At 44.2% G+C, this 16,036-nt stretch overlaps 2 protein-coding genes and 1 pseudogene across 3 annotated transcripts in view; 2 read left to right on the top strand and 1 right to left on the bottom strand.

Annotated features, from left to right (window-relative positions):
* The window catches only part of SLC37A2 (solute carrier family 37 member 2), a 107,673-nt gene extending 103,359 nt beyond the window's left edge, over positions 1 to 4,314 (bottom strand). The window contains exon 1 of the mRNA XM_033917557.1: positions 4,183 to 4,314. Within this exon, the coding sequence (XP_033773448.1) occupies positions 4,183 to 4,241 (59 nt within the window). The 5' untranslated portion in view covers positions 4,242 to 4,314. The remainder of the gene's footprint in view (positions 1 to 4,182) is intronic.
* Positions 1 to 16,036, top strand: part of HEPACAM (hepatic and glial cell adhesion molecule) — a 201,741-nt gene that overhangs the window by 69,487 nt on the left and 116,218 nt on the right. The window lies entirely within an intron of this gene.
* Positions 10,390 to 12,606, top strand: LOC117347127 (annotated as a pseudogene).

The raw sequence follows: 16,036 nt of genomic DNA, 5'->3' as shown, positions 1-16,036 counted from the left end.
TAAACATAATTTGTAGTTTGTTTGCTTTTCCATCGGAAAAGGGTCGTTTATATAATAATAAGTTTATTTTCATATGCAATACCACAAATAATTCAGAGCGATTTACAGAGGAAGAGACTGTATACAGACAGTGATAATACAAAAAACTTTCAAAATAATTGAGTTTATCTGGGAGTGTTGGTTTTTTTTTCTAAATTAAAATTTATTAATGTATACAGGATATGGGAATTAACACAAAAAATATAGAAATATTATTTCTTAATACAACTTAAATCAGTCATAGAAAATCAGAAATCCCATCAAGCCAACATCATTGAAGAGAAAGAATTATATTACATAATAACATAAAATTTAGTAATCAATAAGGGATAACACCCTTAATTTTATAGAGGCATTTAACTATTTAAACTCCTATTTTCATTGAAATTATCATAACCATGAAAGGAAAATTCTACCCCAACTTACAAAAAGGAGGGTTACTAAGAATGTTCAAGAAAATACTCTAATTGAATAGGATCAAAAAATACGTAATCCTTATCCTGAAAAGTTATCAAACACTTACACGGAAATTTCAGAAAAAATGTGGCACCGGATTCCACTATCTTAGATTTCAAAGCTAAAAAAGTTTTTCGTCTAAGTTGGGTTACTCTTGCTACATCTGGAAATATTTGGATTCTAGCCCCACAAAACATTGCCTGCTTGTTTTTAAAATATAGTTTCATTATCAGTACCTTATCACTCTCATTTTTACATGAAACTAAGAGGGTAGACCTGGTTTGCATTGTATCTTGTGAGTCTTCAAGAAATTCCGTCAAATTCATATCAATAGAAGCCAATTGGTCTAGTCTTTGCTCCACTGTAATTTTTTGTTTCTTAGGTATATAATAGAGTGTAGAAATAGGTACCGATTCAGAGTTATTTGGGAGTGTTTTAGGAATGCATCAAGGCAGAAGTGGAGTCGGAGAAATCTGTCAAAGAGATAAGTTTTGATCGACTTCCTGAAAGTTTGATAAGAAAGTGCGTTTGAAATAAAGTCGGTTAAATGTTTGTTCCATTTGCCTGCTTGGAACGATAGTGTTCTATCGAGGTCTCTCTTGTAGGTGCAGCCCTTTAGGGATGGAAAAGCGAACAAGTACACTTCCCCCTCCCTATTCACGGTTTCGGCAATCGCGATTTCACATATTCGTGATTTTTTAGGGAGGGGGAAAAAAGAAAAAAAACCCACAGTTTAGCCTTCCCCCCCCCCCCGGCGTCCCGGCCCTGGTGGTCTAGCGGGCTTTCGGGGCAGGAGCGATCTTCCTACACTCCTGCCCCGTGTAGATCGCCAATAGGAAATGGCTGTGGGTAAGGTAAGGCCGGGGTGCCGGGGGGAAGGCAGGAGGGAGGCGGGGGTGGGTCAGAGCCGGACCAGAAGATATTTGCGGTATTTCACCATTCGCGGTCCGGCTCTGCCCCTATCCCCTGCGAATCCGGAGGGAGAAGTGTAGGTACTGCATGTTATTGGTTGTGCCTGGGAATTCAAATTGGTGAGACAGTTAGGATGGGGATGAACCTGTCATGGCTTTGAAGCAAAGGCAAGCAAACTTAAAAATGACCCTTGCTTCCAAAGGCAGCCAGTGTAGTTTTTTTGTAATATGAGCTTACATGATCCGATTTCAACGACTCCTATCTTTTCAGGCAGCTTCTTGTGATAAAGAGTTTGTAAATCTGTTAGTTAGCTCAGTCTCTTCCCAGCAGCTCAGGAAATTATTGAAAACCTACTAATTTAAGAACTTTTTGTAATTTCTAGGTCATTGGTTTTTATTGTCACTGTTTCAATTTTCTTTTGTAAACTGCAAAAAACTTCTAAGGTACTGTGGTATATAACTATTCACAAAACAAATTTGTTGTTTTTTCTCTCCTTAAAACTGTACACTAATAAATACCCCCTTTTTTTTTTTTTTTTTTTTACAAAACCACGAAAGCTGGCGTGCTGAATGCTCTGTGTTGCTCCCATCGCTCATAAGAACTGGGTGAATGGGAGGAAATTTACCTTACACTGTGCCAGTTACTCAAAATTGCACCTTTTTAAGGGGTATGATTTAAAAAAAAACCACATCGGCAAAAACCCACAGTAGTTTTCACCAGCAAAGCATACTGGGGAAGGGGTAAAACACGGATCTTAACTGCACATCCTTAAAAAGCTGAGGTCCGTGCCATTTTTAGTCTCAATAGAGGGAGGGAAAAGCATTAGGATCCGTCGGAGCTACAGTGCCATAGAGGTCTGTCAGAGCCATAAAAACCTATGCTTAGACTAAAAGTGGCCCGAACCTCAGCTTTTTAAGGATGTGCAGTTAAGATCCGTGAGGTCTGTGTTTTACCCCTTCCCTGGTATGCTTTGCTGGTGAAAACAACTGTGGGTTTTTGCTGATGTGGTTCGTTGTAATCATACCCCTTAAAAGGTGCAATTTTGGGTAACTGGCACAGTGTGAGGTAAATTTTCTCCCATTCACCCCGCAAATTGCTCCTGCTCCTTTTGGGTTTCTAGCTCAGGCAGAACCAGGACGGTGGATCTTAGTCCCTTGAGTTTTTATTTACAACTCCTCCAGGCTTTTCTTCATGTCTTATTCCCATTTTCTAGTTGAAAATCTGTTCTTCACTTAACTCAGGCAGAAAAGTAACCCCCCTCTCAGCCCCCCCATTCTGCGTGGATTATTTCTGTATCGAGAGGACGGGGGTTCTGCAAAATACAGTTATACAGTACTTTGAACAATTCAAGACTATCAAAACAGAAGGGGTTAATTTACTCTCCCTAACTTAAGCACTCTCCCAGACAGCCCTCCTTTTAATTGTACTAAAAATATACACACGGGGAAAATAAATGAGTCCCCCCCAAATGAATAAATAAAAATGCTGGAAAGGAGAAAGGCACGTTATCGGCTCAAATTCAGGGAAATAAAGAGTGACTTATGCATTCAGATGTACCAAGTGATGGTGTGCCAGGAGCTCCTCAGTGTCAGGGGCACATCTGAATAAGGGACAGCTTGGCCAGATTTGTCCAGGATGCCAGAACCATCAGCTCCAGCCTCCTAGAAATCTGGGCTGAGAAAAAGAATCATCCTTCTCCTCTCCCCCCTTTAAAACCCAACCAGAAACAGAGGACTCCCCGAAACCCATGCAGACAGAGGATCCCCCTAAACCCAGAGACAGAGGATCCCCCTAAACCCAGAGACAAAGGATCCCCCTTAAACCCAACCAGAAACAGAGGACCCCCCCAAACCCTTGCAGACAGAGGATCCCCCTAAACCCAGAGACGGAGGATCCCCACTAAACTGAAGCAGACAGAGGATCCCCCCCTAAACCCAACAAGAGCAGAAGATCCCCTCTAAACCCAGAGACAAAGGATCCCCCTAAACCCAATGAGAGATGGAGGATCCCCCCAAACCCAAGCAGACAGAGGATCCCCCTAAACCCAGAGACAAAGGATCCCCCTAAACCCAGAGACAAAGGATCCCCCTAAACCCAACCAGAGACAAAGGATCCCCCCTAAACCCAGAGACAAAGGATCCCCCTAAACCCAACCAGAAACAGAGGATCCCCCCTAAACCCAGAGACAAAGGATCCCCCTAAACCCAACCAGAAACAGAGGATCCCCCTAAACCCAGAGACAAAGGATCCCCCTAAACCCAACCAGAAACAGAGGATCCCCCTAAACCCAGAGACAAAGGATCCCCCTAAACCCAACCAGAGACAAAGGATCCCCCCTAAACCCAGAGACAAAGGATCCCCCTAAACCCAACCAGAAACAGAGGATCCCCCCTAAACCCAGAGACAAAGGATCCCCCTAAACCCAACCAGAAACAGAGGATCCCCCTAAACCCAGAGACAAAGGATCCCCCTAAACCCAACCAGAAACAGAGGATCCCCCCTAAACCCAGAGACAAAGGATCCCCCTAAACCCAACCAGAAACAGAGGATCCCCCTTAAACCCAGAGACAAAGGATCCCCCAAACCCAAGCAGACAGGAACCCCCTAAACCCAAAGACAAAGGATCCCCCTAAACCCAAGCAGGAGCCAGGGGATCCTCACCCCCCCTGAAGCCGAACCGGAGCCAGGGCGGTCATCTCCCCACGGGAGACAGCGCTGTCCCTGTCATTGTGCAAAGGCGCCGAAAGCGATCACGAGGACCGGGCGGTCTCTTACCAGCTGTCTCTGGAGACCGCTCGCAGGAGGCGGATGCCCGGAGCCAGTGGGGACCTCATGACGCTGCTGCTGCTGTCGGGAGCTCGGCTCGGTCCCTAGCACCGCTCCCTGGGACGGCAGCCTTTGTACCGAGGACACCAGCACCCCTCCCCCTCCCCCCCGGGAGCAGGGCGGAGCCTCCTTGAGGGCTTCCCCGTCCGCTTCGGGTGGGGGAGGGGGAGTCACGCGAAAGAAGCGGTGAAGCCCGAGTCGGCTCTGGTGCCTTGAAGGAAACCTCTGTCCTTCATAGGAGGGCAGAGGCCATGTTTTGCACCCCCTGGCACCCTTTCGTGTTCGGTGGGAGTCTACAGCCGCCTGGCACGGGTGTCCAGCTGCCAGGGCTTGGGCATCCCCTCCAGCTACAGGTCCAGGCCCCCCCTGTCTACATCCCTGAGGCAAGGACATGGATATAGTAGTTATAATGGTTGTGTTTTTAAAAAAATTGTATTGTTTCAGTTCTTCTGTTGTGAACTGCTGGTGGGGCCAGGGCAGGATTAACCAATAAGCCAAGTAGGCACCTGCCTAGGGCCCGAAATGGTCAGGGGGGGCCCGATGAAGGAGGGCATCAACATTGGTTTTTCCAAACGGCGATGGGCCCCTCCAGCATCGATCGGCAATGCGCCCCCCCCCCCCCGATCGGCAACGTGGGCCCCACCCCAATCGGCAACGCAGACGCCCCTCCCCCCCCATCGACGGAAAGTAAGACAAGCGAGCAACGCGGGTAAGAAAGGCAACGGGAACTGTAATCGTGCAAGTGGTGCTGCTTGCCCAAAGCTTCCCTCTGACGCAGCTTCCTGTTTCCGCCCGGGCGCATGGTGGGGCGGGGTGGGGGGCCCAGTGGACTTGGGTGCCTAGGGGCCCTCATCGAATTAATCCTGCCCTGGGTGGGGCGCTATACAAGAAAATAAATTGTTGTACCCACTGCGCCTGAATATAACTCTCACTGAGCCCTAAATGGACATGGCTGAGCTAAATCCAAATAAACTGAACCCCAGATTTTGGAGCCAGCACTGAATCAAACGACTGACAGCTCCTTTGTATTCAACTGCTTTTAGGATTTGCTCCTGTATCCCTTTCATAAGAACATAAGAAGTTGCCTCCGCTGAGGCAGACCATAGGTCCATCCTGCTCAGCGGTCCGCTCCCGCGGCGGCCCATCAGGCCCATCGCCTGAGTAGTGGTCTATACCTATCTGTACCCCCCAATCCCTTTTTCTTCTAGGAATCTATCCAAACCTTCTTTGAATCCATTTAGTGTTTTCTTGTCCACAACAGCCTCTGGGAGCGCGTTCCATGTATCCACCACCCTCTGAGTGAAAAAGAACTTCCTAGCGTTTGTTCTAAACCTGTCCCCTTTCAATTTCCCCCAATGCCCCCTTGTACTTGTGGTGCCCCTTAATTTGAAAAATCTGTCTCTGTCTACTTTTTCTATGCCCTTCAGGATCTTGAAGGTTTCTATCACGAGGCATTTAGGATTTCAACAACATGCACTTATTTATTCATTCATTCATTCAGTTTTCTGTACTGTTCTCCCAGGGGAGTTCAGAAAAGTTTACATGAATGTTTTCAGGTACTCAAGCATTTTTCCTGGCTCCCAATCTATCTAATGTACCTGGGGCAATGGGAGGATTAAGTGACTTGGCCCAGGTTCAAAAGGAACAGCATGGGTTTGAACCCACCACCTCAGGGTGTTGAGGCTGTAGCTTTAACCACTGCGCCACTCTAGAAATCATAATGTAGTAAAAGTGAGCCAAGTATAGGACAATCAAGTCATTGTGACATCACTGATGAGGTTGCCTCTGAGGCATTGGTGGAATGAAGCATTATGATGTCACAATAACAGCTTTGGTTATCAGAGGCTGAAACTTTTCACACTATTTATTTATTCAATTTTCTATACTGTTCTCCTAGGGAAGCTCAGAACATTTAACAATGTTTTCAGGTACTCAAGCATATTTCCCTGTCTGTCCCGGTGGGCTCACACTCTATATAATGTACCTGGGGCACTGGGGGATTAAGTGACTTGCCCAGGGTCACAAGGAGCAGCGGGGGTTTGAACCCACAACTGGAGGGTGCTCAGGCTGTCGCTCTAAGCTCTGTGCCACATTTGCAGATGTAATAAGGTAACACAGCATAGTATCTTGGGCCCATGAGTGTGAAATACCATGTAAGAGATCTAATTTTCACCTCAACTTCACGATCTTATTGTTCTTAGAAATCAGAAATAAAACAAATTCAATGGTTAGCTCATTTTTTTTAATTAAATAAAAACATCTGATATAATAAATTCACATTATTTTGGAAAAGTAAACATAGATTTGGATAAGATTATACTTTTTGAGAAAGCGGACCTCTAGGATAATGTTGTATCGAAGGACTGGGACTTGCATGCTCCAGAACTTATTCATTGCTCAGATAAAAAGACAAGTCATAGTAACATAGTAGATGACGGCAGATAAAGACCCGAAATTTTAGATTGTAAACCGCATAGTTCTATCCTGTATGGTTACAGAGATATAGTCAATGTAAATAAGTGATTAAATATAACATTTGCTAAAAAAACAAACAAACCAGTATTATTCTTGCAAGTTTTGAACAGAAAATGCCCAGCTAAGATGGACTACATGGCAGTATTAGCAGAGCAATTAGCTAAATTTTTTTTATCAAAAACTAGGAACTTACAAATATATTTTATACCAGTGGCCTTTAGTAATAATTCCTGTAATATCTTAGGGAGTGAACTATTGGCAGAGACCAAGAGGATTCACTATCTTTTAATAAGGGTTGAGAACACTGTTCTCTCTAAGATCAGAGGGAGTCTTCGCAGTGGCATAGTAAGGGTGGAATGTGCCTGGGGTGGTGGTGTCTCCCTGCCCTCCTCTCCTTGCCCCACCACTCCTTCCTGCCTCCGTTCCACACTTGCATTATCCCTCCCCCTATACCTCTTGATCTTCACCGGCATGAGTGGCTTATGCGGCATGCTTCTTGCACCAGCATTGAATTTCCTTCTGATGTCACTTCCTGGCCCTGTGACTTGGAAGTGATTCAGAGGAGAACAAAGCTGGCATGAGCAACGGGCAGAAGTTGCTTGTGCTAGAGTATGGCGGGGCGGAGAGATGTCTACGCCCCCACCAATTTAGCACCCGAGGCAGTCCTCCACCTCCATTGCTACCACTGCATGGTGGTGCTTCAATTTTGGGTTTTCAATTGCTAAGGACAGGCAGGTTCCCTGGAGTCCTGTATAGTTTACCTGTCCCTCATGATTGAAACTGTGATAGTGAAACAGCACCCCCCACTGGCAGGAATGTAGATAAAGGACTCCTGCTCAGCTTAGAGCAGTGGTCTCAAACTCACGGCCCGGGGGCCACATGTGGACCGCCAGGTATTATTTTGAGATTCTCGGTATGGTTTTCATAATCACATAAGTAAAATAAAACAGTTTCTTGATCATGTATCTCTTTAGCTATAAACGACAATATTCTAATTAAGACGTAGCCAAAAGGGAAGTTCTAGTAGCTCCACTGACTGACCTTTTCAACGAGTCTCTACAGTCAGGAGTGGTACTGGAGGACTGGCGAAGGTGATCCCTCTCCACAAAAGTGGAAGTAAGGAAGAAGTAAGGAATTAGAGGCTGGTAAGTCTGACTTCTATGGTAAGCAAATTAATGGAAACGCTTTTAAAACAGAGAATGGTCAAGTTTCTGGAATCCTGTGGATTACAGGACTGGAGGCAACATGGATTCACTAGAGTCAGGTCTTGTCAGCCATATCTGATCAATTTCTTTGACTGGGTGACCAGAGAATTAGATAGAGGATGTGCGTGTGATGTGGTGTATTTAGATGTTAGCAAAGCCTTTGAAAGTGTTCCATACAGACGCCCTCAGGATGGGTCCCCAAAGTGAAGGGCTGGATCAAGAACTGGTTGAGTGGAAGACGACAGAGGGTAGTGATCAATGGAGAAAGGGATGTTACCAGTGGTGTGCCTCAAGGTTCTGTTCTTGGGCCTGTTCTTTTTAACATTTTTGGAAACGATATTGCTGAAGGGTTGTCGAGTAAGATTTGCCTCTTTGTGGATGATACCAAAATCTGCAATAGAGTAGACACGCTGGTTGGTATGAATAAAATGAAGAAAGACCTGGCGAAGTTTGAAGAATGATCTGAAATTTGGCAGCTAAAATTGAATGCTAAGAAATGCAAGGTCATGCATTTGGGCTGCAAAAACCCAAGGGAACGGTACAGATTAGGGAGTGAAGAGCTTATGTGCACTACAGAAGAGCGGGACTTGGGTGTGATTGTATGTGATGATCTTAAGGTGGCCAAACAGGTTGAAAAGGTGATGGCGAAAGCTAGAAGGATGCTAAGTTGCATAGGGAGAGGTATTGCCAGTAGGAAAAAGGAGGTATTGATGCCCCTGTATAAGACTCTGGTGAGACCTCTTTTAGAATATTGTGTACAATTCTGGAGGCCGCACCTTCAAAAAGATATAAAAAGGATGGAGTCGGTCCAGAGGAAGGCTACTAAAATGGTATGTGGTCTTCATCATAAGGTGTATGGGGACAGACTTAAAGCTCTCAGTGTGTATACTTTGGAGGAAAGGCGGGAGAGGGGAGATATGAAAGATGTTTAAATACCTATGTAATGTAAATGCGCATGAGTTGAGTCTCTTTCATTTGAAAGGAAACTCTGTAATGAGAGGGCATAGGATGAAGTTAAGAGGTGATAGGCTCTGAAGTATTCTAAGGAAATAGTTTTTTACAGAAAGGGTAGTAGATGTGTGGAATAGTCTCCTGGAAGAGGTGGTGAAGATAGACTGTGTCTGAATTCAAAAGGGCTTGGGATAGGCACGTGGGATCTCTCAAAGAAAGGAAGACATAATAGTTACTGCAGATGGGCAGACTAGATGGGCCATTTGGCCTTTATCTGCCATCATGTTTCTATGTTTCTAGTATTTACGCCTACCAACGGCTGATGTTTTTATGTTTCCATGCCCCTACACCACACTCACGCCCTCCTGTTCCACCCTGCACCTCTTTAAATCTTCACCAGTACGAGCAGCTTATCTGGCGTACTCCTTGCACTGGCTTTCCCTCTGACATCACTTCCTGGCTTCGTGATCCAGAAGTGATGTGGCACAAGCAGCAGGCTAGAGTAGTTGCTCGCGCTGGCAAAGATTTTAAAGAGGTATGAGGGACGGGGGAGGGAGGGCACAAACAAGGGGGGCGGAGAGGTGCTGGCACCCCCACCAAGATGGAGCCCAGGGTCACCTTGACCCACCCACCCTTTACTACACCACTGCTTATATTAATGTTAGTAACATCCATTAAACTGGACCAAACTTCTGTATATCTGACTATCTAGTCTTTAGGAAACAGTTAAAAGCACATTTTTTCAATAAATATCTTCTCTAATTTTTACATTGTCCATATTAAGGAATTATATAACTACTAGTCTTTAAGCCCGTTAACATTAATGGGTGCTAGAATAGATGTGTCTTTCTTTCTTTTTCTCTCTCTCTCCTTGGCCGCTGTCTGTCTTTCTTTCTCTCTCCTCAGCTGTCCACCACCACTCCTTGTCTGCTCCTCCTGTCCAGCAGTAGCCCTTCTCCCTTCCTTTTACCTCCCCATTGTCCAGCAGCAGCCCTTCTCCCTTCCTTTAACCTCCCCACTGACCACCACCACTCCTTCCCTGCTCCTCCTGTCCAGCAGCACCCCTTCCCTGCTCCCCTGTCCAGCAGCAGCCCTTCTCCCTTCCTTTTACCTCCCCACTGTCCAGCAGCACCCCTTCCCTGCTCCCCCTGTCCAGCAGCAGCCCTTCTCCCTTCCTTTTACCTCCCCACTGTCCAGCAGCACCCCTTCCCTGCTCCCTCTGTCCAGCAGCAGCCCTTCTCCCTTCCTTTTACCTCCCCACTGTCCAGCAGCACCCCTTCCCTGCTCCCCCTGTCCAGCAGCAGCCCTTCTGTGTGTGTCTTTCACTCCCACCTACCTGTCTTTCAGTGTGTGTGTCTCTTTTTATCGTGCCCCTTCTTCTCACGTTCCTTTTTTTTTTTTTTTTTATAAATCACGGGCAACTGGCACACAGTAAACTGCTACGTGCGCACTCGTTGTAAACCGCTGAACGCGCCCACGCCGAACCCGCACTAACATTTCTCTGCCGGCTACGGAGCTACTGATCATGGAAACAGGGATCACGCAGGTAGGAGTGCGCATGCGCGCATAGGGATTTATTATTAGTGATTATATTGTTATCTTACTTTTGTTGTACATTCTTCTGGAGGTGGGGATGAAACCTAAATTAATAATTGTGTGTTTATTCAGTAACTGGCAGCAAGGTGGATTAGGAATAGTTGATCTGAAGGCATATAACCAGGATCTCTGCTTCGCCATTACCATACGTGAGGAATCTATAAGACGCTACCACTTCGCCTGCTGGATACTTCCTCACAGACCTTCACATATGTGTCTCTTCCCTAGGAGGAAGTGAGACAGGAGGGGAGGAGTCCAGGAAGCAGCTGCCAGAAAGTATAAGAGGCAGGGCCAGAGCAAGGTTTAGAGAGGTCAGGGGAGAAGAGAATGAGTGATCCCAACATATACCTTGACTGCAATCCTATTTGGCTGAGGTAAGCCAACTACTTTTGCTGAAAATACTGTGAGCCATGTTCTAGGGTCTTGCTGAGGCCAGACCTGGATAACTGACTAGAAAAAGACTGTTGCAACCTGTGTGTGGGGCGTGGCAGCCACTGGCCACGAATAGTTATCTTGGGCCCTGTAAGTCACAGGCCTGTTTCAAGACTTTTGCTTTTGAACTAAGAGACTATTTTCCCTTTTCCCGAGCCTGTGAAGTAACAGCCTCAGGTTTCTGAATTAATAAAGAGTTTTGTTGTACCTTCCATGTGTGTCTGGCTGTATGTGCACAGACTTAACCTCAGAAATTTGCTTAGGCAATTACAGTATAATTACTTTCTTCATGTTTTGAAAAAGAACCCTTCCTAATGAGTTCAAAGGTAGCATCTTGGTAACGTCTATGAATGTAATTTGGAGGGATATTAATCATTTGTGGTGATAAGATCCACGTATCAGTGTTTTCTTACCCATTGAGGGCAATAAGACCTTTTGCCTGGCCAACAGAACACAATCTTTGAGAAATGAGCAAGTATGGAGTATAATTATTGGAGCCCTCTTATGTCCAGAGGGGATGGCTTAATAGCCACACAGAAGTATGATGTACTGTGGGGGCTTTCCCTGGAAATTAAATTCCTTATCTCTTCTTGATAGGCGTTTTGTCCCACAATTTGCTTTAGACATGAATTTAGGTTTTTAAAAATTTGCTTTTATAAGCTTACACGCCCAAATAATCAAGAAGAAAGAAAACAAGCAAATACTTAAGAAATAGTAATAAATGCATAATAGAAGCATAGAAACATGATGGCAGATAAAGACCAAATGGCCCATCCAGTCTGCCCATCCGCAGTAACCATTATCTCTTCCTCTCTCTAAGAGGTCTCAAACTCAATCACATAAGGGGCCGAAATCTAAAACATAGACTAAGTCGAGGGCCAAATTTTTTATTAAGGGGATTGAGGGGTACAGATAGTAAGGGGATTGAGGGGTACAGATGGGAGTTGAGGTAGGTTATAGGAAGAGTCAGGGACTACTGCACAGGTGATAGGCCTGAAGGGCCGCTGCGGGAGCGGACCGCTGGGCGGGATGGACCTCTGGTCTGACCCAGTGGAGGCAAATTCTTATGTTCTTATGTTCTTTGTACTTAGGGGTCCTTTTAGTAAGGTACGCTAACCGATTTACCGTGTGCTAAATGCGCACCTTAGTCTTAGTAGAAGTAGAGGGTTGCAACCTCTCCAACCCCACGCCGGCTCTGTGATGTAAACAAAAGAAATAAAGACTTTTCCTCTCTTAGGTCCTAGTTCACCCTTGCTGTCTAACACCAGCTCTGGCAGGATACACATTTCAAATCTGACATATGGTAATTGCAAAACAGAAAATAAAATTATTTTTTCTACCTTTTTGTTGTCTGGTCATTATTCAAATCATGGTTTCAGATCCTGTTTGCGGGGACCAAGCTTCTGGATGACGCCTTTGAGATGTTCATGCCCATCTCCAAGGCTTCATGAGCTCGGACACGGAGCTCTGGAACTTTCTGTGTAGCCTCAAGCCCAAGTTTTTGCTGGTCTACTCTGCTGAGAGGACTAGGCGAACCCGAGCAGTGACGGCAGTCAGGAGGTCCAGGCGAACCAGAGCGGTGATGACAGCCACCACCGCTATGATGCAGAGGAAGGCTCCCACAGTTGCTGTCCCATTCCTGCACCTGGGCAAGACCTTGTAGGAAACCTGGAGAGTGGCCACCACCACCGTCGCCAGCTTCCCCACCATTTGAGTGAAGGACGTCTCATCGGAGCAGTATGTGAGCCGATTGGGTAAAAAAAAGTGTGTACCGGTGGGCCAACTTAAGTACAAATTTGTTATTGTCTCACAGGCCAAATATTATTACACCGGGAGCCAGACTTGGCCCGCGGGCCAGAGTTTGACACCTCTACTTTAAGTGATCCCACGTGCCTATCCTTCTTGAATTCAGACACAGTCTTTGTCTCCACCATCTCTTCTGGGAGACTTCCACACATCTGCCACTCTTTCTGTAAAAAAATGTTTCCTTAGATTACTCCTGAGCCTATCACCTCTTAATTTCATTCTATGCCCTCTCATTGCAGAATTTCCTTTCAAATGAGAGACTTGACTCATGCGCATATACATTACGTAGGTATTTAAATGTCTATCATATCTCCCCTCTCCCGTCTTTCCTCCAAAGTATACAGATTGAGATCTTTAAGTCTGTCCCCATACGCCTTATGATGAAGACCATGCACCATTTTAGTAGCTTTCCTCTGGACCGACTCCATCCTTTTTATATCTTTTTGAAGATGTGGCCTTCAGAATTGTACACAATATTCTAAATGACATCTCACCAGAGTTTATACAGGGGCATCAATACCTCCTTTTTCCTACTGGCCATACCTCTCCCTATGCACCCTAGCATCTTTCTAGCTTTCGCCATCAATATATTAATCCCCTAATTCTATAAAAAGCTTGTTCAATTAAATTATGAATTTTTTATTATATTTTTATTGTTAGATATTTGTTTGTCTTTCCCTGATTTAGTATGTTTTTGCTGTTCCTCGCCTAGATTTGTAGATAGGCGGGTTACAAATCATTTTTTAATAAATAAGTGTTCCCAGGTCTTTGTATTTTATGAGTAAAAAATTGATTCATTTTTACCTGTTCTATACCACTCAGGATTTTGTAGACCTCAATCATATCTCCCCTCAACCATCTCTTTTCCAAGCTGAAGAGCCCTAAACTCTTTAGCCTTTCCTCATGTGAGAGGCGTTCCTTTCTCGTCTATCATCTTGGTCGCTCTACTTTGAACCTTTCTTTTTTGAGATATGGTGACCAGAATTGAACACAATACTCAAGGTGAAGTCACACCATGGAGTGATACAGCGGTATTATCATTTTCTTAATCCCGTTTACCATTCCTTTCCTTATAATTCCTAGCATCCTGTTTAATTTTTTGGCCCCCACTGCACACTAGAACATAGCAAGGTCATCCTCCTGTTCAAGATTAGCTATTTTTCTTCTAGGCAAGTAGTAATGTATTGTGACAATTTGTTCAAAATTAGGTAATTCTAAAACCTCTTTGAAGTATTTCCTCACTTGCATTTCTGCTGATAGAAAATGCATCATTGGGAAATGCGGGAATTGAAGATTCTTTATTTGCTGGGTTAATGGCCAATCCAAAGAAATGCTTCCTGAGAGGACAGGAGGTCAAATACCTGGGGTATTTTCCATTGTCTCTAACTTACAGTAAAAGAAAGTGCTGTCTTTTATAGGAGAAGTACTAGTGTTCTGCATAATTCTGGAGGAGAACAAAGAGAATTGACTCTTTGTTTCTCAATTTTATGAAGTCCTTACTAGGACTTAACAAATAAATGGAATGTGGATCTAGGAACATCAAAAAACAAGATCTCCTTCTTAAGGCTGGTCTAAGTCACTGCTAATGCAGTCTATAGCACAGATCTAAGAGAAAGTAGATTTAGAATATTAAACAGAGAATATGCTACACAACGACAAGCCATCAAATTTATCTAAAATGTGGGATAGTTGAAGGAACTTCCATTCATGCCTTGTGCAATAGTACTACGGTTCAGTCTTATTGTAGAACCGTACTACCATAGTTAAATTTGTGGGGAGAAATTTGTCCCAGTGCATAGCATTTTATCTTTTGGGATTTGTTTGGGTCCTTCTGCCAACTTTTAGATCGAGGGGACTGGAAAGTGTTTATTTCTTCAGAAAGTGGGAATTGAGGGACTTCAGGCTCTTTTACAATATTGGACCAAGTAGAGATGCCTTCATTTTGACACTGCAAGATGCCACATTCACTTTAAGAAAGAAGAAAAATCAAGCCTATCTGGAATTTAAATAAATAAATAAATTAAAAAAAAAAATAAAATATATATATATATATATAATCCCAACCGAGCAGAGCTCACAGTTTAATATTGAATCAGCTGGGAATGTAATTTGGGAAGCCTTATTGTTTTCCTGATATACTAGCTCCTGCACTAGGCAGGTTTGAGGGTATGATTATTTGGGGAAGGGAGGTAAGGAAGCAGTGTTTCAGCATGGAGTGGGGGGACGGGCATAAGACACATGGTCCCCTGTTGTGTTTGGAATATGCCTACTGAGGTTGATGGGAAGGGGGTGTTAGCTTTTAAATGGGAGGGTTTAGTTCGTTAAATTAAAAAAAAAACAACATCTTTGGAATATTCGTATCATTGCATTTATTGCTGTTTTTCATTGAAGTTGCTTTGATTTGTACTGGAATGTGACTTTCCAGCTAATAAACAGAATTTAAACTAAAAAAAATATTGATGAAACATTTCTAGAGGAAGTCTCGTCAAGACCTCCACTAGTGATTCCAGGAAGTACATTTCCTACAGAGGATGTTGCTTTAAATAACAGACAAAGTTCCTTTTCTGTATCGTTCCATGGTACAACCTCATCTTGAGTACTGCATTCAATTCTGGTCGCCATATCTCAAAAACAATATAGCGGAATTAGAAAAGGTTCAAAGAAGAGCGACCAAGATGAAGAAAGGCTAAAGAGTTAGGGCTCTTCAGCTTAGAAAAGAGAGAGCTGAGGGGAGAAATGATTGAAGTCTACAAAATCCCGAGTGGCGTAGAACCAGCTACGAGTAGTTTGATAATTTACTACATCAAAAATTACAAATATTGTAATAGGCAAATTACAAAGACTATAAAATTATAGGGAAATACTTTTAAAACCATTAGGATGAAATATTTTTTGCACTCGGAGAATAATTAAACCCTGAAACGCATTGCCAGAGGATGTGGTAACGGGGGTTAACATAGAACATAAGAACATAAGAATTGCCGCTGCTGGGTCAGACCAGTGGTCCATCGTGCCCAGCAGTCCACTCACACGGCGACCCTCTGGTCAAAGACCAGCGCCCTAGCTGAGACTAGCCCTACCTGCATACGTTCTGGTTCAGCAGGAACTTGTCTAACTTTGTCTTGAATCCCTGGAGGGTGTTTTCTCTTATGACAGACTCTGGAAGAGCGTTCCAGTTTTCTACCTCTCTCTGGGTGAGAAGAACTTCCTTACGTTTGTACGGAATCTATCCCCTTTCAATTTTAGATAGTGCCCTCTCGTTCTCCCTACCTTGGAGAGGCTGAACAACCTGTCCTTATCTATTAAGTCTATTTGAACAAGTTCCTAGAGGAAAAGTC

Source organism: Geotrypetes seraphini, chromosome 13 (genome assembly GCF_902459505.1).
Source record: "Geotrypetes seraphini chromosome 13, aGeoSer1.1, whole genome shotgun sequence".
NCBI classification, from domain to species: Eukaryota; Metazoa; Chordata; class Amphibia; order Gymnophiona; family Dermophiidae; genus Geotrypetes; species Geotrypetes seraphini.
The sequence above is the reverse complement of the archived record's forward strand: the minus strand, read 5'-3'. Positions and strand labels throughout refer to the sequence as shown.